Source organism: Dipteris shenzhenensis, chromosome 13, assembly GCF_047967505.1.
Source record: "Dipteris shenzhenensis isolate YYH24624 ecotype China chromosome 13, Dip_SZ_1.0, whole genome shotgun sequence".
Lineage (NCBI taxonomy): Eukaryota > Viridiplantae > Streptophyta > Polypodiopsida > Gleicheniales > Dipteridaceae > Dipteris > Dipteris shenzhenensis.
The window spans coordinates 48,455,784-48,478,619 of NC_141608.1; the positions used below are offsets into that span (position 1 = coordinate 48,455,784).

A 22,836-nucleotide genomic window follows, 5' to 3' on the forward strand; every position below is an offset into this window, starting at 1 on the left:
TGTAAGAGAATGATATATTACCTAAATCTCAATGAGTGTATTTGTATTCCAACTCGAGCATCGACCAAATTCTTGTCATGATTTCTTCCGTCATTTGCTGTGAAAATCCTGTCTCTACCTCTAAAGCAGTTTCTCGATGTGAGCGATGTTGGAGAGAGAGGGTGGCAGAGCCAACATCAGCTACACGATCCAAAGAGTTGAAGGTTGCGAATATATAGATTTAGACACCTTCAAAAGCACTCATGCTTTCCATCAAGAGCTTTTCATCCAAAAGCATGCTTTTCATCAAGTGTTGTAGGTCTTAGATCAAAATTAAATCCAAGGCGGCTAAGAAACCCGAAATTCCCCATAGGGTGCCTACCTTAAACAAAACCCCTAAACTAATAAACCCTAACCCACCATTTAACAGTCTAAACTATCCCTAAACCACACTATAACCACAATTAAATTCGGTCAAATTGACCAAATAAACGTATTCAAACATTTCATTCGAAGGGGGGGACATAATGCATTCAACCTGAACTCACACTAAATTTCTTGTGGTTTTCGGTGATCTTGAACGATGGACGCAGGATCTGCTGCGGCTCTGTACGCAGGATCCTTAGTTCTCCGTAAGACCTTCGAAGCCGTGGCTCAGCGATCCCTCTCCTCAATCTTCTCCAGCTTACATGCTCGTTTCCGTGGTCAGCGCCAGGTGCAAGTCCCTCCTTTCACTGCGTTTACTGTCGACGCAGTATAACGTGTTTGGATTGTGTTTGCATTGACAATATATCGATGAAACTTTCCAGCTTCAAGCATTGCAGAGGGAGCTGGAATCTCGTTTGCAGGTGGGTAGTTTTCTATTTGATGTCAAGGAATTGAAAATTGAATTCAGTGCGATTCGGCTTTGCAACCATTTCTTTTGTACAAGCCTGTTAAAGTTAATTAAACGACTATCTGACATCTTCCTCAGGTTCTGAGTCTTCCTGTGGATATGTGCATTCAATACGTGCTCCACGGAAATACTGCTCTTCAGGTTTGTGTTGTGCGTCTCGATCAACAAGAGGGTGATGGCGAAATCTTCCTTTGCATTGAATACAATGATGTGTTGACTTATCTGTGCGATTGACAGGCTGCTTTGGACATGATTCTACTTTTGATCAACGACATTGTCAGTTTCCAAGAGGAGCTAGAGGCCCAAGCATATAATGAGGTCTCGTTTGTTTTCTCGCAAAAAGCTGTATTTCCCTCTCCTTACCGTTAGTGTTGATAGAGGGCGATGTTGAATGCAGAGTCTCCCTAAATTATCACAGGCAGAAGCAGCAAAGAGATTGGAAAGCTTTTTATCCAGGTGCAACTTCAGAGGTTGTGTGCGTATTTTTGAATGGTTTTTTAAAGGACGAACTAGATCGACTAAGATTAATTGCTACCCAAGAAGTGCCTTTAGAAGTGCGCAAGATTTTCAAAATCAAGCTGAATGGTTGAATTGTGAAAATGGATGTACGTAAGAGAGTAAAAATCATCCCTTTTCAAACTCAATTAGACCACCTTTTATATATTAAACATTAGCATGCTGCAAAATCTTGACTTTTTATTGTGTGCAGATTAGATGCAATCCTGCCGTATTTGGCATTAGCTGTGAATGTAGTGTCTCTCTTAAGGACTACACACCCTGACTTATCGCCTTCAAGGTTGATGGAAGCTAGTCACATGGTATCTCCTGTTTGGAAAGGCAATACCTTTCGTTGTCCATTTTAAACCTCTTCTAATGTCTAACATCTCAAAGTTGCATTGGGAATTATCCAACAGATGTGCTTCAACTTTCACTTGACAGTTCATCTGAATGAAATGTCTTTTGGAACTTTGCCTGTGATGAATTAGATCCGATGTGCTGGCAGCAAACAGGGGGTGGTAATGAGCGTGACAGCAAAGCTGCATAAGTTCGAGACGAGGCTAACGCTGCCACGATGGCAGGAGAAAATGTTAAGATGCCATGCGTCATTGAGACAGTCCCAAAACTTGCCTGGAAGCACGTCAAATGGGTTTGAACTTGTCATCACCAATGTAGGTTCTTAGTTGATAGAGATACTTTGGGTGGCTTGTTGGCCTATATTGATGAGCGCAAGTATGTTAGAACTAGGTTTTTGAAGTGTGCTTTTTCCTGCCATTACATAAAATTAATGGCATTGCAGGTCCTTAAAGTTGATAGAGATATTTTGGGTGGCTTGTTGGCCTTTATTGATGAACCCAAGTATGTTAGAACTAGGTTTTCAAGTGTGCTTTTTTCTTCCATTGCATAAAATCAATGGCATTGCAGGTAGAACCATTAGAGGCTGATGCCGAGGCATCCCTGCTCTTTCCAGTCGATGATATAGCAGCCATTGGTGGGTAATTTATTCTAGTTTTTGAGTTTCTTGGTGATCCACAGTAGCAAGGTGATGAAAGCAATGTTCGTGTGTGATGCTTGTAAGTATGCTCTTGAGCTAAGGATGTTCTCTTCAGGCTCATCTAGTGTACACGTGTTGGGACTTGGGGAGCACAATTTGGAAGCAGTCTTACTTCTTGATCTGGTATCCTTCCAATGAAAAGTTAAGGTGGCTATCTGTTTGGCATGCTCTGCAAGCTGTGAAAAAATGTGGATTGAAAACGAGTCGACTTCGGGGTTCTTCTGCTCAGTCTTTGCATCCTTGACTGAACATACTAAATTCTTCTATGGTCAAAATCCAGATGGTACAGTGAGGGCTTGCCTGTCACACCTTTTCAGGAAAAGCTATTTAGTGTTCCTGTTTCTTGTTTTGGTAGGCAGCTGGTTTTGCTTTGATTGTCGGAAAAGTTTTTCTCTTACTAATAGTCTCCTTTAATTTTGATAATTGCAGGAAACTTCCAAGAAGGAATCACACTATGCTTTGCAAGTAAAAAAGCCTTTTCTGTTCACTGGCTTTGCTTGTTATGAGAGAGTTTTGGCAAAATAATTGAGTTCTGTTTTGCATGAAGGGTATACAAGAGTAAAAGAATCAACCCGCACTAGATGGAATCAACCTGCACTAAATGGGATCCAGGTTCATTAATCAGTCCGAGATGTGAAACCTAGCAACTTGTAGGTTTATGGGAAAGTGTATGGTAGATAAAATCAATGTCTTCTTCAATTAAGTGTGGCCGTTTGAAGTCATTTGCATTGGTTGCTCAAAGTTACATCGACCAGGCAGTTTATCTAGGCTTTGCATAATATATCTGGCTTTTGTATTGCGACAGAAGTAGTGGTCTTGCTTTTGCCATGGCAAAAGCTGCATAGCTTTATCAAGATGAGCTTTCCATATTGATTTATCCTGATCTTTAGGGCCTGTCACTGGTGTCAAATGGTTGCTGCCTTTATGTGCATGGTTTGATATCTAAATAATGTGATATTTTAGGGATGACGCTTAAGTAGATCAAAATGCCATGTGAGCCTTTTTGTAAAGGGAGACATAAGAATATTGGTGAGCCTGTGGACAAAAGCAGCTGCTCTAGGACAAATGTCTGTACTATATAGAGTACTTGCAGGGTAACGCTTGTATTTTGGGCAGAAATAGATCTGTCTTATCATTCTAGGGTTAGGATAGAGTAGAAATGTGGAACAGGTCTTAGCCACCTTGATACAGGCATATTTCTGCTCTTTGCCTTACGCAGCCAGTAGGCCAGGCCATTGAGTCAGTCCAGCATCCCCACCATACAATCAGTCCAGCAGTCTACACTTATCACATAGCAGTCGCAGTCAGTAACCCCTTTAACAGTCTATGCAGCCTTTGGATTCATAGTTGGCCTGAAATGCATTCGGGGATCCCCGATCCCCGAAACGTGCGAAATGTGCGAAACGTTTCAGATCCGAAACTCGCGTCCAAGTCGTCAAAGACCCCAAAAACGTTTGGAATCCGAAACACAGATTTCGGAGCACCTAAAAACCCCCAAATCGGAGTATCTAGCATCATTTCAGCTTTGAAGATTGAACCTCTTGTCATCTTTCATGAGTCATGCATCATGTATCTTTTTCAATTCTGAAATTCGATGATTGTCTCTTGATGTGTTGTTAATTTTTTGATTTAGAAATTAAGCTGTAAGTGACAAATCAAATGTCTGTGCACTATGTTTCATGATGTTTTTTTCAAGTATTGGAGTTCTAGTGGTACTCATCTGAAATGTTTTCATTATTTGAGAAAAAAAATATAGATTTAAATACCCTATTACGCACGAAACGTTTTAACAGACGTTTTGGGATGCGTTTCCTAAACCCCCAAACCTGTTTCGAAACTTGCAGTTTCGAAACTCCTTGACTACTATGATTGGGAACAATCGTTGCTGCAGTGTTGATACCAATGTCACAACTTATGGTATGGGTTTTATTCATGTTTCTTTGGACTGCAGTAGATTTCTATTTTCACACTTAAAAAGAATAAAGCCTCTAGGGTCACAGGATAATAAATGACAAGTACATCATCTTATGCTCTCATTGTGGTGATGATTAAATCTTAGAGCAATCTTCACGAGTCATAGATCCACAAAGTTTTTTTGGTCATTGTGAGGAATGTGCCGATTATATGGGGTGAGATAATATACAAATTAATTCACAATACATCAATATGTATCCATCTGTAATGGACTTTGAAAGTCTTGTCAAAGTTGGAACAATATCTGACAGCTTGACAAAGATTTGAGCTATGCGTGATGGAGTTTATGGTTTTCAATCTTATGAGTGACTATCGCGAGATTAAAACTGCACTATGTTGTGTTTTTAGAGGATGAGTTTGGGAATGTTCCTGGATTCATCTGGGTATATGTACTTCCAATCTACATCGAATTATCTGTTCAATCAGCTGCTCAACTACATCGAATTATCTTTCGTGAGTGCAGAAGCCCTAACAGCTAAAAAACTTCATTCCTCTGTAGGTTTTTGGACTTTAGAATTTTTAATTTGTTTGATTGGATATATTCTAGTCTTACAAAGGTATATGTAACTTCCAATCTGATGTGGAGGTTACAAGATAGATGTGTCAACTGGGATGTGATCATAGCATAGATCCAATTCAAATCTCTGAAATGCCGGGAATGGGGGGAACCTTGATCTGCACATAGGAAGTTCGCTATCAACTCCAAAAAATATCAGACTCTTACAAGCTTTTACTTTTAAGTCTTTAAAATAACATTAAATCCTCTGGTATGTCGATGTTATAATTGTTTGCCACGATCTGATTTTAAAGGATGCGACACAGTTTTGCATCGTTGAAGGAATATTTTCATTTGGGTCATCGGCCCTCACCTCTGCAAACTCGCTTGCTACTGCTTCAAGTTCATCCTCACTACCTTGAGTTTTAAAAAAAGAATATATCCTGCTCTCTCACATAGCAAACTACTTGTAGCCAACAAAATATTGAAGGATTCTTCAATATACTTATCTGGCTTTTAGAACGCGAGTCAGCGTTTCCAGGCTAGGATTGCATGAAACTTTTTTGCTGGATTGTTGTGGTTTTCAGGAGGTCCCAACTACACACATGTGGGGCTGTTAACGAATTGCAGAGCGAGGGCAGAACTCCTCTACAAATTGCAAATAGGAATGTGATTTGCATAGACATCGCAAGTGTGTTTTCATTAATGACATTTTTTTTCTCGGGGGGGGGGGTGTGTGTCAAGGGCATCCACAAGCCCGTGGCTATTCTAGCTGGTGCCAGCGCAAGCAGCCAGGTCAACTGCCACGCATACATCTGTACAGCCATGCAGGCAGCCTTGTACAGTCAGCAATCAGCATACAATCAACAGACAATCAACGCCATGCCATCGCAGGTCAAAAAACACAGAGTTAGCTTTTTGGTCAAAAGTCAATGCGCCGACTTTTTTTTGTCAATGGCGACTTTTTGACTGACCTGGTCGATGGTCAGCGTTGACCAGCTGACCAAGGTCAACTGTTGGCGTTGACCAAGTCGGCCAGGCTGACCTAACAGCCTATAAAAGGACAGCCTTTGGCCCTCGTTCTGCATCCCACAGTTGGACATCACAGCCTCAGAATAGCAGTAGCAAGGCCTCCCTGCAGCAGACCAGCAGGATGACCTCAGCCTCTTCAAGGATCTAGTGAGGATTCACCTCCTCTAGGTAGTCTAGTCTTCCAGTTTTGCAGTGAGGGTTTCAGCCCCTTCATACAGTTGTATTCAGACCTTTGGGCATTCATTATTCAGTTGTATCTATTTCCTCTTAGGTCCACTACATTCTCTCCCTCTGATTCTCTCTCACATCCACATCATCACTTTGTGTATTGAGTGCATCATCTTGCAGTTGCAGTTAGTGCTGGGCAGGAGAGAGAGTGAGGATAGTGTATGTCCCGCTACGGGGGGGGCGGGGGGGGGGGGGGGCGAAGAATTCTTGGTCCCATCCGTAAGATGGACTAAGAAAGGGGAGAAAAAGAAACCTTCACTAGTAACATGGGCTGAAACAAAGCTGCACTGACATTTGAATCACCTAATAAATTTTGCAAGCTCTCAAAGATGGAGGCAAAAGTAGATGATACAAAAATGGTCATCATGGGAATTAGAAAGGAGGGGAAGCTGTCCAGTGAGGGAAGATGGATAGAGATCAAAGCTTTATGTAAGTATTTGGGTCTAGGGGTCACCGACAATCACAAATGGAGTGCTTGTGTATCTCCTCTTAGGAGTAAGGTGCTCTTCAAAATGTGAAATAAATGTAGAAAGACATATATGGAGAAGTTCTTCTTCGCTACCTTGGTATAAGTAGGTGTTTGAATGGCTGCCAAGCATGGGGATCTGGCCTAGTGTGAAAAACATGGAAAAGAATTTAATACATCCAAATAAGGTTCATAATTGAGGAGCTGGGAGCCAAAGCACAAACTACTTACCCGATGTTCCTGCCAGAAGTAGGACGCTCCCCTTTTGGAAACATTAACAAAGTGAAAAAGATGGGACTTAAATCTGCTGCCATGAAAGGCTTTCCATGCAGTGGGCGGAAACAATGGTACAAGGAGGGGTCCAAATGGTTGGACATATTGAAAGAGAAAATGGATTCCTATAGGAATGACTCTAAGCCTGAGAACAAAACTGCCTGCAAGGTCGAATGTGGATGTGTAAAAGAAGATGATATGCAGGGTAAGAGTAGCAACTTCAAGCACACACCCTTGAAATTAGATTCTATCAAGGTAAAAAGGTTGTTTGCTCAAACTTATACAACTTGAAAACACAATCAGTAATACATCAATGCTCTTTTTCAGCCATGAAATCCTGGACATCCAAATCTTGCAGTGTCTTACGCTCTACAATTATTTTAATTGTCTCCCAAGCAAATTGGCAGCTACATATAGTAGACCTATAATCTTAGAAAGGAATCATTATGGCAAATATCGTCTTATCCTTAGAAAGGAATCATTGAGCACTAGGAGTTGTGAGTGTTTCACTGATTCTACTGTGATAAGTGGCGCAGCTATGTAGACCTGCAACAAGAGATCTATATGCTTACCTTCATCTAGTTTGTCCGTAGATCCTCTTGGGTCATGCGAGGATATCCAAGGTTTGCCTTGGATGTATTAAAATTTCAGCTTCCCCTTTCAAGAAATGATCAGGTGCTTTCCTTCTGTAGTAAGTCTCACGGGGGCACAGGGCGCTTGGTTGGAGTCCAGCTTCTGAGGGCTTCTGCAAGTGGTCTCAGGGGACAATGCCAATTTCTTTTGCCTGTGTAGTGCTATTACGTGCCAGTCAAGGGGAATCCATGATCCCCTACTGTGAGGAGGGAGAGAGTGAGAAAGAGAGAGCACACCGACACACACACACGATGGACACAAGAGTGTGGGGATAAGAAGTATGTGTGTACCTCCCCTAGCACACAGTCAACCTTTAATATGAAAGGATAAGGTTACAACACTAAGTACACCGTACTTAGTGTACTTAACAAATAAAAGTACTAACTGTACTTAAGTGTACTAAGTGTACTTGGGTGGCCATAGTGCCTTTACCCCAACAACCTCCCACTTAAAGGCAATATGCCCTCAAGTAAAAATAAATGAGAGAAATACAGCATATACACAATGGAGTACAAGGCCAAAATGAGGCTCAACCTATACCCATCAACTGTCGGCAATGTGCAAACCGCTCTGCAGGCAAGCCTTTTGACAAATCTGCTAGATTATCATCTGTGTGAATCTTGACAAGCTGAATCAGCTTATCATCTATTACCTCCCTGATGAAGTGATACTTCACATCAATGTGCTTTGTCTTTGCATGAAAAACAGGATTGTGTGCCAACTGAATAGCACTCTGACTGTCACAATGCAACAATGGAATATCACCTGTAATGCCCAAGTCTCCCACTAGCCGAGATAACCATAAGGCCTCCTTGCATGCCTCTGTGGCTGCAATATATTCAGCTTCCGTGGTAGACAAGGCTATGCACTGCTGCATCCTTGACATCCATGACACTGCACCTCCAGTGAATGTATAAACATAACCGGTAGTAGACTTCCGGTTATCTGGATGACCAGCAAAATCTGAATCCACATAACCATGCACCTTTGCATCTCGCTTGCCAAAGCATATGCACAACTCCTGTGTGCCCTTTAGGTATCTCATGATACCTTTCACTGCATTCCAATGCTTCTTGCCTGGATTTGCCATATATCTGCTAACCACTCCCACTGCAAACGCAATATCAGGTCTGGTAGCAACCATGGCATACATGAGACTGCCACAAGCTGAAGCATACGGAATCTTGGCCATTTCAGCCCTATCATCATCTGAGTGTGGGCTGTCCATTGCACTGAGTTTCACATATGGAGGCAATGGAGAACTAAGGGTCTTCCCCCCCTCCATATGAAACCTGTGCAATACTTTGCCAATATATTCGGTCTGAGACAAATACAACAAACGCTGTCCCCTGTCTCTCCGTATCCGCATTCCCAGTATGTGATTTGCATCACCAAGGTCCTTCATATCAAAGGCCTCATGCAATCTTTTCTTAAGGTCAGCAAGCTCCTTACGAGCTTTACCACCAATAAGCATGTCATCCACATATAAAATGAGAATGATTAAGCTGCCATTTGCAGCCCTTTTGGTATATAAGCAGTGATCGTCATCACTTCTCCTGAAACCTTGGGACTTCATGAAGGTATCAAATTTCTTATACCATTCCCTTGGTGCCTGTTTCAGCCCGTAAAGGCTCTTCTTAAGCTTGCATACAAGTGACTCCTTCCCCTTGACTGCAAATCCTTCTGGCTGCTCTCCTCATGAAGATCACCGTGAAGAAAGGCTGTCTTCACATCCATTTGGCATAATTCCAAATTCTCACATGCAACCAAAGCAAGTACAATCCTGAGTGTGGTCATCTTAACCACTGGAGAAAAGATCTCATCAAAATCGACACCATACTCCTGCTTAAAGCCCTTGGCAACCAACCTGGCTTTATACCTTGGCTTAGCTCCAAGTGTGACTTTCAATCTATACACCCACTTGCATGGCAGTACTTTCATGCCCTTAGGCAACTGCACCAATTCCCAAGTACCATTTTTATGGAGACTGTCCATTTCAGACTTCATGGCTAGTTCCCATAGCCTTTTATCATGCATTTGCACGGCTTCCTTGTAACAGGAAGGTTCTCCACAGTCTGTAAGCATAATAAAATCTGCTCCTGGAACAAATCTGTCTGGCGGTTTCATTTGTCGAGTGGACCTTCGGACCCATTGGTCTTGCTGTCCAACTTGCTGCTCTCCTAAAACGGTGGCTGTTCCAGTAAATCAGGCTGCAGAATTATGTCTGGGAGGTCTTCCAAAGGTGGCATGTCCCGTAGTACATCTTCCGCCACTGCGGGCTGTCCATTTGGACCTGCTGCAGCATCATGCATTGGCTGATTACGCTGCTGTTGTGGCTGATTTGCAGCCTGCCTGAATTGTACAGGATGTCCCGAGTCATCAATGTCAACCTCTGTAGCATCAGAAGGCTTATCTACTGCCTTAAACATACATGACTCATCACATAAGACATCATTGCTGCGAATTAGCTTTTTATTCACAGGATCCCATCTCACCATTGCCACCATATCCAAGAAAAATGCATTTAAGAGACTTAGGATCAAGCTCGCTGCGATCTTCTCTGCGTATATGCACATACGCAGTGCAGCCAAAGACCCTCAAGTGCTTATAGGAAGGAGGTTTTCCTGTCCAAAGCTCCTCTGGCACTCTGCCATCCAGTCTTTTATTTGGTGACCTATTGATGAGGTGTACTGCTGTTTTTACAGCCTCAGCCCAAAATCCATGAGGTAAAGCAGCATGTGACATCATAGAGCGGGACTTTTCCTGTATGGTTCTATTCATACGCTCTGCAGTGCCATTCTGCGCTGGACTGTAAGGAGCAGGGAGTTCTCTTTTAATACCTCTAGCATCACAAAATGCATTGAATGCATTAGACATATACTCCCCACCGTTATCTGACCGCAAAGCCTTCAGTGTTCTGCCTGTTTGGTTCTCAACCATAGCAAGCCATTTCTGGAACACTCGAAAGACATCACTCTTCAATCGAAGAGGATACACCCACACCTTCCTTGTGGAATCATCTATAAATGTGACAAAGTACCGTGCACCTCCAAGTGAAGGACTAGGCATCTCACACACGTCTGTATGCTCAAGCTCAAGTTGAGCATCTTTATGTCCTAATCTCCTTTTATGAGGACACTGTAACTGTCTAGCATATATGCAGTGCTCACAAAACTTTAAATCAGAAAATTTAAGAGATGGGAAGTAGCCAAGGCGAGCCAATTGCTCCATTCCACTTATGCTCATATGTCCCATCCGGCTATGCCACATAGAAATATTCGGCAGCTCGGTGGCATGAATATCAGCATGATTACATACTTTAGCATGAAGAGTATACATCGTGTCAACCTTAGAACCTCTGGCAACAACCAGGGCACCTTTGGTGACCTTCCAGAAACCATGACCAAAGCTGGTCACAAAACCTTCGTCATCCAACATGCCAATAGAAATCAGATTTTTCTTGACTTCGGGTACATGCCTGACATTGTGAAGCATAAGCTGAGTACCATCAGCAAATACAAGCCTGACATCTCCAACACCAACAATACTGCATGCATGATTATCCCCTAGAAAAACGACTCCATTACTGCCTGCTGCATACCTGACAAACAATTCTCTGTAAGGTGTAACATGGAATGAGGCACCTGAGTCAATGATCCAAGAGTGCATGTCTACAAAATCTCCTGCATGGAGAGAATGAGCATCCAAAGTAGAGAGAAATAGAACCTCTCCCTCACTGTCATAACCGTGTGTAGAATGAAGCTCTTCAATCTTCACACTGCTCTTGCCATTGCTTACTGGTACAATTGCCTTTGCATCTGACGCATCAGTGTTTTTGGCTTTGTCTCTCTTATCATTTTTCAGTTTAAAGCACTGCTTTTTGGTATGTCCCTTTTGCCACAGTAGTAGCACTCAACATCTTTGTTGGAGCGGGACTTGCTCCTGCCTTTTCCCCTTTCCTGGGATTTGCCTCTTTGCTGACTTCTCCCCCTTGCATTCAAGGCATTGTTAGGCTTTACTGCATCTTGAGCTTTCAGCTTCTGCTCTTCTTGCAAAATCAGCCCTGTGATATCTGAAAAACTTATGAAAGTGTTTGCATTTGTTACAGCTGTGGTGAATGTATCCCAACTTTCAGGAAGAGAGATCAAGAGTGCCATACCCTTGGTTTCCTCATCCACCACATACTTCTGATTTGCAAGTTGAGTGACAATTGAATTAAACTCATTGAGATGTGCATCCATGGAGGTCCCTTCCTTCATCTTCAGATTGAAGAACTTGCGCAACCAATATATCTTTGTGGCTACACTTTGCTGCTCATATGTGTCCTGTAGCTTTTTCCACACACCTAAGGCTGTTTTTTCACCATCCACATTCCAAACAACACTCTCATGGAGTGACAATTCAATTATGGACTTTGCTGACAGATCAGCTAGTGCCCAAGCATCATCAGATGTGCCAGTGGGCTTCACACCTTTGTGTATAATAGGAGCATGAAACTGCCTGAGAATTAGCACATTCAGGACCATCTTTTCCACATCGGGTAGTTAGCAGCACCCTGCAACTTTTTAATATTAAGAAGAGAAGATTCCGAGGATGAAGCCATTACAATCAGCAAGAAATATAACCCACACTTGGATGCCTGGCTCCCTGCAAACCAAGTGCACATAGGCACTTGAACTGTGCTCAAAAAATTTAATTCCTGCAGCGGAACAACAGGAACTGCACCTGCAAATATTTCTCCCAATTAAACAGAGAATTATAACTGTTTACTGCTTGCTGCAGTATCCGAACAGCAACTGTGTTTGCATCATTAAATGCACTGTTGTACAATCAGCAATACTCTGATATTAAAGCAGCATCTGCCCTGCAATTACAGTGAAAAACAGCAGTGTATTTTGCACTCTATACTTCTGTACAATGACTGTAATCAGCCCCACAGTTGACACAGAACAGTACCTGACTGTACCAGAAAGTATAGAATCAGTAAATGACTGTTTTACTGTTCAAATCTGTCAACTTCAAGCTTCAAGATACCACTAAAACTGTATAACACAGTTTAGAGTAGGATTTAGGCAAAAGCCCCTTGACTGGAGGCAAAATTCTCAGAATTTTGACTGCATTTACCGCTTCACTGACCACTGTAAGGCATTTAATTGCTTCCCCCAGCACTGATATGCATCCAATTGCAAAACCCCCAATTTGACTGGCACATTCAGTGCTGAAGTCTACAATGTAGTACTCAATGCAGCTTCTACTGTCCCGTGGGTCAACAAATGCATACGAATCCTGCAAGAATCAACTCCAAATAGGAGGATAAACGCAATGCGTGCGTATACAAGCCAATACTTGGCACTGGCTACAAAAGCCCCTTGATTTTGCAATTCAATGTTGAGGATTTCCTCACACAGTAGGCATAGACAGTTATCTGCTTCCCCCAATACCAGTAATGCTCACAATGAGCTCGAAGGATGCACCTGTACCTATAACACTGCCGGAGCAGTTGGAGAAATTCTGACGAGAGCTTGTAGGCCTGGCGGGCTGTCTTGGATGTGCGCTGGAGGAGTCGCCTGTGTGGCGACTTGCTGACCCGCTGGTGGCGTCGCCTATGCCGCGACTTGGCGACCCGCTGAAGGCGTCGCTTGTATGGGCAACGCTGGGCCCTGAAGGCGTCGCCTATGTGGCGTTGCTGTTGGCGTCGCTAGTGGCGTCGCCTCTGTTGGGTCGCTGCTGGCGTCGCCTCTGTTGGCGTCGCTGGTGGCGCTGCTGTTAGTGTCGGCTAGCCTCGCTGGCTGTTGGCGCTGGCAGCGCTGAATGCTGCCGGCCCTGCTGAAAGCAGCAGATCGATGCTGCTAACGTCGAAATGCAGTAGCTCAGGCTGCTGCTGGTGCTGTTGCTGGACGAATGGGAGAAAGGTAGGCAGGCTCAAGCTCTGATACCACTTGTGAGGAGGGAGAGAGTGAGAAAGAGAGAGCACACCGACACACACACACGATGGACACAAGAGTGTGGGGATAAGAAGTATGTGTGTACCTCCCCTAGCACACAGTCAACCTTTTATATGAAAGGATAAGGTTACAACACTAAGTACACCGTACTTAGTGTACTTAACAAATAAAAGTACTAACTGTACTTAAGTGTACTAACTGTACTTGGGTGGCCATAGTGCCTTTACCCCAACACCTACTGGATAGTACACTGGAAATATCTTATGATGAGAGGGTCAAGATCTCAATCTGCCTTATCAAAGTAAGTATTTGTCTGTGAAGTCTAAGAAATGCCAGTATGGTGTAATCAAGGCTGCTCTCTGTGCGAATGGAGTCTTCTCTGCTAAGACTACAGCCCATTGGAGTCCAGGAGAAACAGGCAGGAGGTATTTGTAGGTGGTTTGGTACTATGATGTGGCTTTGGTCCAGCGCTAGACTGGACTGAGGGCATGTCCTCGCTGTTCTAAGGGGCAGGGGCCATGATCTTGGAGAGTGGTCTTGCAACAAGGTGGCATATGCAACAGTATGGTGTCCAAAGAAGCAAAGCAAGATAGAAGTGAGGAAGGTGGAGAGGAGTAGAAGCGGGCTGGGGGCAGTGACACGGATATTTAAGGAAATTGATGAGAAGATGAGAACAACTAGCATAATCCCACAAAGCAAGCAAAAGAACCTTGATTGGCAGGGAGGGAGAAGCATGGGAAACTGTCCGGAAGGGAAGAATGAAAGGTATGGAATTGTATGCAAGGTAAGATGGGTAAGAGGTGTATAAGAGGCTCACATGGGGGCTCCAGGGAGGGACTTAGGGGAGAAGCATGCTTGATCTTGAAATTGCTATTTCAGCATGTATCTTAACCTCTTAATCAATTTCTGAAGATTGGTTAGCATTTGAATAAGTAATTTGTTTGTTTTGTCTGTATGTGAATACTTAATGGCAAGTTACTGAAAAGCTCTTAGAGAGGAGTAGCAGCACTGCTTGTAAGATGCTTCTGGAAGAGGGAAAGTTGGGAGAGAAAAATTTGTTGGTTTTGTAGGGGGTGGAGGTGGGGTGGGGGGACGCAGGGTGGAAGTTTTGAAGTGCTTGTCAACATGCAGTGCATAGAAGATGAAGTGCAATATTATGATTCAGTGGAGACAAACAGCAGTGATGAGAGTAACAGTGAAGATGATGAGAGTTGCAATGAGGGGACAGGTCGAGACTCGTGTATTGTGGGTTCTACATCCAGGATATCAAAACTTGGACTCTTTGAGGTGGGTCATGATTTAGTTTTGCTTTACAAAAGATTGCCAGATGAAGGCTGTTCATAAAATTATTTATGTTTTGAGAGGATTGTTTTTTTCAGTATGCTCTTCGACTTTGCATGCTTCAATCCCATGAAGAGAGGGATCATTGGGAGATCTCAGATGAACGAATCCGAATGTTTTTTGCTGACCCCAGGTATTTGTAGTTATGCTTTCAATGAATACAGTCTGATAATATACATGGGAAGGTACTTTTTCTGCTACGGTTGCTATTTCAGTTTTGTTTGGTGTCCAGATATGGGAGTGAGCCTGTTGCCAATGTGCAAAAATCCAGTGGAAGTCAAGGGGGGCCCAAGCTTACACCTACCCAGAGGAAAAAATCTTGGAGTGAGCTTTCAATGCGTTCACCTACTGGGTCTACAGCATCTGCCTCTCGCCATTCTTCAAGACAACCAAGTATAACAGAAATGTTTGATGATTTGCAAGTAGATAGTCCTGATGCTGCAAATCTTGTGAGCCGGGGACTGTAAGCGTAATGAATTTTCTCCCACAAAGTGAAAAAAATACCCCACAGGGCTTGATTTCTTGTTGTGTCTTCATCTGCTTCATGTGGGGCTGTCGGTCTTGCTCTGCCAGTTAGAATTGGTGGAAGGTTTAGTTAAAAAATGTGGGCAGTTTTTGAGTTTCTGGATGGTCCTTGGATGATTCATTGTTCATATTCACATTTTATGCAATCAGAGTGTGCTAGATAATGCAAGCAAAGAGCCCCAGTCTTCTTTAGCTGCTTTTCATGCTAAAGGTGTGTTTGAGTCAAGGACCTGCTCAGGATTAGCTTCAATTAGCTTCAATGCTACTTTTGTGCACATACCTTATGGACATCAGATCACGGAACTAATGAACTAAGGAGCCCTCAAGGGATAGCTGCCTATGCTTCAGCTAGCAAGCCCACCCCATAGCTTTAGGTTTAATAGCTCAAACCATTCCCGAGCTTGAGGTCTACTCATTACCATGAGCCAGCTTGTACTTATCTCACCTTGAAGTGTGATGCTAGACCTAAGCATGCAATCATGTTTGCCCCCTTGGAAGATGTCTTCTGCTCATGTGTCTATACAATGATCTCCCTTGCAAGCTTTCTTCCCTTGGAAGATTTCGTTTACTCATATGTCGCATAGGTGGTTCTGCCCAGTCCTTTGCCCACAAAATATAAGGTATATACCTTGAAAAATATGCAAAATTTTAAAATTTGGATGAGGGGGGGTAAAACAAAAAATACACTAAAATATGAAAACCCATTTCCTTTGAAATTTGTTACGAGAAAGTATTTCTCAAAGCTCTTGTTCGAAATGACGTAAAATATTTATAGGATCGCACCAAATGTGGCGGGGGTTCTATTTAATACTTTAGTTTAGTCAGGGATGTCTAACTAAACATGTGCCATTAATAAGCATCATGGGTGATGCCATTTAGAAATACTCACATTAATGGGTAGTCGTTTGTAAAGACCATTACTTATGATTGGCTAATCATTTGATGTATATCATTGCACTAAGTACTTGACTAATGGTGGATTCATTTATTGAGTACAAGAAATAGTGCAGTTTTAGGAGAGGAATGAGGAAGGAAGTGTGAGTTGGACACAAAAGAGAAGGAAAACTATCATTTTATGTTGAAAAGCATTTTTGATTATAGGAAGCTTGTTGTTGAGGTTTGTTAGTCTTTTGAAATGATAGGAAAGTAGTGTCTCAGATTTCTAAGGAGTGTATGGTGTCAAAACTCACAAAAAACAACCAAGAATGATGAATCATGCTGAAAATCAAAATGGTTTTGAGTTTTGACAGTCACCTCTATAAGAAATCTCTCGTTTTGCACTCAAACGTTAGTTTTTGTTTCTTGTTTTTTGCATTGAGTAGGTAGACTAGGTAGTTTAGCATCCCCCCATCACAAAAAACCTTGAACAAAAACTCCAAAACTGTCAAGATTCATCAAAAATCAATCGACATGGCGCATTCCTATCCCCACGAGTCGACGCCTTAGCGCTATCCCCATGGTCGTCACCATAGCACTATCCCATCGGTCAAACCTATGTTGACCCGTGGCCTTAGTCCTCATCTCCACGACCTAACTTCTGACCACCTTCTAACCTACCACCCTAATGAATGTGTGTCAGAATTAGGTATCTCGTCGGTCTACAGTCATTGACCCATGGCCTTGAGCTCATGCCCACGTCCATCACCAAAGTCTTATCCCCATGCCCATTGCCATATTCATAACCTGTTGATTGGTGCCTTAAGCTTACCCCTACGACTATTGTTATCTGGTATCTCGCCGATCTAGATATCCTGTCGACTAGTGCCTTAAGCTCATTCCTACGACTGTTGTCATACTGCCAACCCTGTGCCCGCTGCCATACCATTATCTCGTAGACCTTATCGTCCCTCCGCCTGTAGTCTCAACTCATCCCCACGACTGTGGGGATACCACCTATGTCTTATCCCACCAACACATGTCACTTCCCATCCCTACGACCGTTGCCTTAGCTTGACCGTCGGGATATCTCTGCGGTAGTTTTAAAAAAAAAAAAAAAGGAATCAAAGTTTCATTCAGAGTGTTCCCTTTTTGAGGTCTTATACATGCACTTGAGATCTGGTAGAATTTTGTCCAAGGAACCCATGCTGGAGGACAGTGCTTTGAGCTATGCTCAGCCCACCTTTCGCCCCAGTTGGGGATTGGTCCAAACCAAAAGCTCGATTCCTAGCTCCCACTCTATAATAGGACCAGGATCCATCTAGCACCGACGAGACGGAGAGCTTGAATGAGGAGATGCAAGACCCCACAGGTCTGAGAGCTTCCAAAGGCCCCTTCACTAGCTTGACTTCTCCCAACTCTCCTACTCCTTTTGTAGCGTCTCGGTTAAGAGGTATAATCACCAACATGTTTGGACGTTTAGGCCAAATAGATTCGGCAAACATGGAGAACCCCTTTTCTAGTATGTCTATGGGGAGGAAAGGACAGCAACAACCAGCTCCTGAACCGCAAACATGGATTGAAACCACCTTTGTAGACTCGGGGCCCATAGCTTTCTCGCAAGGCATCCTCAGTGGGAATGCACGGAGGATGAATACCCATGGATGAGGGACTTCATGGGGCAATCGGGGAGATGCGAGAGGCTCTCAAGGGGGGTTGTCTTATGAACTCCCAACCTTCCAAGTGCCTTCGACCTTCGCCAGCTATGTGGCACCCCAAGTTCCACCCAATGCAAGGAGCCTCCATGCAAATGCCTCGTGACCCACCCCCTCCAAGAGTCCAATTGTTCCCACCTGTCTCTATTGCTCCAATGAATGGAGGGCTTGGCACATCCACCCCAATGCCGGTACTAGCAACTCAATGGATTCCACCATGCCAGGCTTGAGGCTGTCCCTACGTCCTATCAGGCGCACAATGGCACTGCCCCAACGATGTTATCAGATGAGGCGATGCGCATCCTAGTGAATGTGCTAGGAAGAGGGGCTACACTACCCTTCCCTGCACTAGTGTTTCCGGCAAGGATCACGAATCCTTCAAGGAGTTAACCCATAGCCATCTCCAAGTTGATGACCAAATTCCTTGGGGAAGGAGATCTGACCTCCCATGTGGAGCGATTTGAGCAGAAATGTGAAGCCTTTGGGGCTCTCGGAGAACTAGAAATGGCTAATGCATTTGGTCTCAGTCTGGATGGCAAGGCAGGCCAATGGTATAGGGCTCTCACCCCAGAAGAAAAAGTTAACTCGGAGATGCTAAGAAAAGCCTTCATTGTTAGGTTCGCCCCCAATGGTGGACATAAATGGAGCCTGATTAATCAATTATATGAGGTAAAGAAGAATGACAAGGAATCCCTTCGAGATTACATAGCTAGAATCAAGCACCTCAATTCCCATTGTAAACCATACGAGCGGATGAGTGATATTGCCCTGCTTCCTCATCGGATTGGCAGACCCAAAGCTGCATAACCACCTGATGGTTATGAACCCTACCTCCTTCGAACAATGCAACAAGGTGGCTATCCATATAAGTGATAATATGATGGATAAGGTTACCCTAGACAAAGCTCGAACCCCATCAAAAGTATCACCATCGGTTAGGTCTTCCAGTGTGGAGCTGACCAAGAAGGATGGACTTCACCCATAGCAGCCACGATATGAAGCCATCCTAGGCAAGCCCGCCCATTGTCAGGACACCTACTGATAACATCTATCTGTATCATGACAAACGAATCATGCGGGTGGATTTGCACACCTACTAGGCCCGCCCATTGTCAAGACAACTCTTCGCCGTGGAATCTAACACAACCATCTGAACAACATCCCTGAAGCTATTCCGACCCTATGAAAGGGAAGAGGATGAAAAAGAGTCCGATGAATTTTGGTATGCACCTCTTCCCAAGCCATAATTCTCTCAGAACTAGATGCACATCCTAGCCAACATTGATGTTCCAGAGAGAATAGGGTTCCAAGTTATGACACCCGAGCTCGAGGGGTTGACCCTAGTGGTTCCCCTTAGGATGTTTAACATGCTTAAACCCCACTAGGTGAGCAAGGGGATAGTAAGGGTCAAATCAGACCTCCACTAGCTAGCCTATGTTGGCGCCACTACCTCCCATCATGAGTTCTCTTCCAATTGGGGAGCCAGGGTAAGTCCAAAAGCTCAGCTAAGGGCAAGAGGACCACTCCCCCTGAAGGAATAGAAGAAGAAAATGGGGAGAAAGAGATCTACAATAGGTACCAGCCCACGACAAGGCCTACACGATCGAGGATTGCAAGATCTTATACTAGTAAGCCAAGAGATCTCGGGAAGACGGGTGCTCCCAAGGATATGACGGCCTTGCCTCAGTCAAGGAGGTGAACCTAGCTATAGAAGAATAGGACCCCCAATGGGTATTCATAGTAGCCGATGATCTCTCCCCCAATGAGGAGAATGCTTTAATAGCTCTCCTACGAGAATACAAGGACTATATGGCTTGGAAATACATAGATATGAAAGGAGTGCCAGGTGAAGTTGTGCAGCACATGATACCCATGCTTGATGACGCAAGGCTGATATGTCAACATCCCTACCCTATGAATCTCAAATACGAGCTCATAAGCTTATAGATGCGGGATTCATCTATGAGATTGAGCATACCGATTGGGTGTCAGCCATCGTGATAGTCCTGAAGAACAAAAAAATTCGAGTATGGGTAGACTTGAAAAAGGTTAACGCCACCACCAGGCGCAACCACTACCCCTTGCCATTCACAAAACATGTCTTGGAAAGGGTAGCTGGAAAGGAAGCCTATATAGCTTCCTAGATGGATTCTCTGGATACAACCAAGTGTCCATCGCTCTGCAGGATCAACACAAAATGGCCTTTGCAACCGAGTGGGGTGTGTATGCAGCTAGAGTAATGATTTTTGGGTTGACCAATGCCTTCCAATGGTTGATGATCACCGTCTTCAAGGAGTACTTGAGGGACTTCATGGAAGTCTTCTTGGATGACATATGTGTGAGCTCGACGTGGGATGATCACCTAAAATACCTAAGACTAGTCCTAGAAAAGTGTCGGTTGTACCGTATATCTCTTGAACCCCCTTAAGTGCAAATTTTGGGTTAAACATGACGTATTCTTAGCCACATAGTGTCCTGGAGTGGTATCTCCATGGACCACAAAAAAATCAAACTCATCTTGGAATTACCACCCCCCACCAATGCCAAGGGAGTGCAACAATTTACCGGCCACACGGGCTACTATTGAAGAATGGCTAAAATCCTTCAAAACCCTCAAACTAATCGACGGTATCGAGAGCCCTGGATTGGAATCTAATATTCCATGTTCACATAGATGCCTCCAATTTGGCTATTGGGTATGTGTTAGCCCAACCAAGAGAGCATAACCTGGACTACCCGGTGTACTTTGTGAGTCGACAACTGAATGAGGCCGAGGTCAACTACACAACAACAGAGAGGGAGGGTCTGGCCATGGTCAGCCAAGAAGTTCAGGCGTTACTTGTTGGCCAACAAGTTCGTCTTCTTTGTGGACCACCAAGCACTGTTGTACTTGGTCAACAAGCCATGCATGACAAAACGCATCACCAGGTGGATGCTAATCCTATTGGAGTTTGACTCCACAGTCGCTGTGCAAAAAGGCAAGACCCATGTCCTAGCCGACCACCTCTCGAGAATCCCAAATGGTGAAGCTCCGACGGGAGTCAAGATGACTTCTTGATGCTTCCCTCTTCCTCATTGACATCATTCTAGAATGGGCCGCCAAGATCGATCCCAATGGCTTACCCCTAGACCAAACCCTCAAGAAATACAAAGCCCACAAACTCATCAAGGACGCAGTGCCATATCAGCTAATTGCAGGCCAACTATACCACATGGGCAAGGATTGCATCATGTGTAGATGCGTGTGCGAGCATGAATACATCGATGTGCTTGAAGAAGCCCACTCTAGAATTGCAGGAGGGCATTTTGCTGCCACTGCTAATGATAGAGCATGTAAGGTGCTCCAAGTTGGCCTTTAGTGGTCAACTCTCTTTGAAGATGTAGCTGAGTTTATCAACCGGTGTGACCCCTGCTGCCTGCGTGTGCAAATACAACATAAGGTGGACATGATGCCCTTAACCAAACTATTAACTAAACAGCCCTTTGAGAAATGGGGCATAGATTTTATTGGACTTATAAGCCCAATGGCTAAAGGGATAGGGGCCAAATACATTATCTTGGCCACAGATTACTTCACCAAGTGGGTGGAAGGGAGAGCCATTGCGAAGGCAAATGCGAGATCCACCGCTAAATTCTTATACGAGCAAGTTATCACGTGGTTTGGATGTCCATTAGAGCTAGTCAGCAACCGAAGAACTCATTTCCCCAATGAAACTATAGTGATCCTGACTAGTGAATTTATGATTATACATAGGAAATCAATGCCATACTATCCCAGGGCAAATGGCTTGGCTGAGAGCTTGAATAAAACTTGTTGCAAGATCATAACTTGCACAGTGTAGGCCAGTCGTACCAATTGGGAGCACAAGCTCATCGCAGCCTTGTGGGCCTACTGGACATCCTACAAAGCAGCCACGAACTGCACTCCCTTCAGCCTAGCCTTTGGAGTGAAGGCAGTTATGCCAATGGAATATGTAGTGCCTACCCTCCGCCTTACAATCAAGGAGAGGCTCACTGAGAATGCCTTGGCAGAATGCTTGATTGACCTAGAAAGGCTAGATGAGATGAGGTTGTGTGCAGCCTACTGCCTCCGGGTGGAGAAGGCGTGATGCAAGAAATGGCTTGACCACAACCTCAAGAAATGGCTCGACCACAACCTCAAGAACAAAGACCTCATAGAGGGTGATCTTGCACTCCTCTACAGCATCTGTAATACCAAACGTAAGCTCAAGGACCGAGGCATGGGTCCCTACCACATAGTAGAGATCACTCCACAAGGAGCGTGCCAGATAGCCACCCTAGATGGAGTAGAAATCGAAGGCTACCTTAATGGGAGCAAATTGAAGAGATATTATGGACCGCTCACCCTACCTACCCTTCAAGCCATCCATAGAGAAAAAGATCTCGAGGCCGTGAGAGTGCTCTCAACGGAAGCAAGAACGGAAGAGGGAGAGAGAGAAACAGAGAGCCACACAAGTTTTGGTGGGTGCAAAATACCCTAATCTTCTTTTTCATTCATTTATATATGTGTTTGAGTATTGTACATAACCGGGGTAAAGGCACAGTGACCTTTAACCTCCACAACCTCCCACTTAAAGGACAATGTGCCTTTAAGGGAGAACAACCAGTGAGCATACTATCCAATGCCCATCAATACATGACAATACTCAAACCGCTGACTAGGTAGACTCTTCGTCAACATATCTGCAGGGTTATCATCCGTATGAACCTTGACAAGCTCTATGCACTTGTCCTCAAGTACCTCCCTGATGAAATGGTACCTGACCTCAATGTGTTTGGTCTTTGCATGAAAAACCGGATTCCATGCTAGCTAAATAGCACTCATGGAATCACTATGCAATGTCGGTACACCTATATGAATCCCCAAATCTCCCACTAGCCGATC

At 44.0% G+C, this 22,836-nt stretch overlaps 1 protein-coding gene across 1 annotated transcript; it reads left to right on the forward strand.

Moving 5' to 3' along the window:
- The first annotated feature begins 478 nt into the window (after positions 1-478).
- LOC147895518 (uncharacterized) lies at positions 479-15,423 on the forward strand. The gene is made up of 13 exons (XM_087384202.1): positions 479-694; positions 789-827; positions 953-1,015; positions 1,112-1,192; positions 1,272-1,330; positions 1,584-1,692; positions 1,861-2,043; positions 2,297-2,363; positions 2,482-2,549; positions 2,856-2,891; positions 14,605-14,760; positions 14,853-14,947; positions 15,047-15,423. The coding sequence occupies exons 1-13, from the start codon at positions 563-565 to the stop codon at positions 15,279-15,281; spliced, it is 1,323 nt and encodes a 440-aa protein (XP_087240328.1). The 5' UTR covers positions 479-562; the 3' UTR covers positions 15,282-15,423.
- Positions 15,424-22,836: the final 7,413 nt, after the last annotated feature.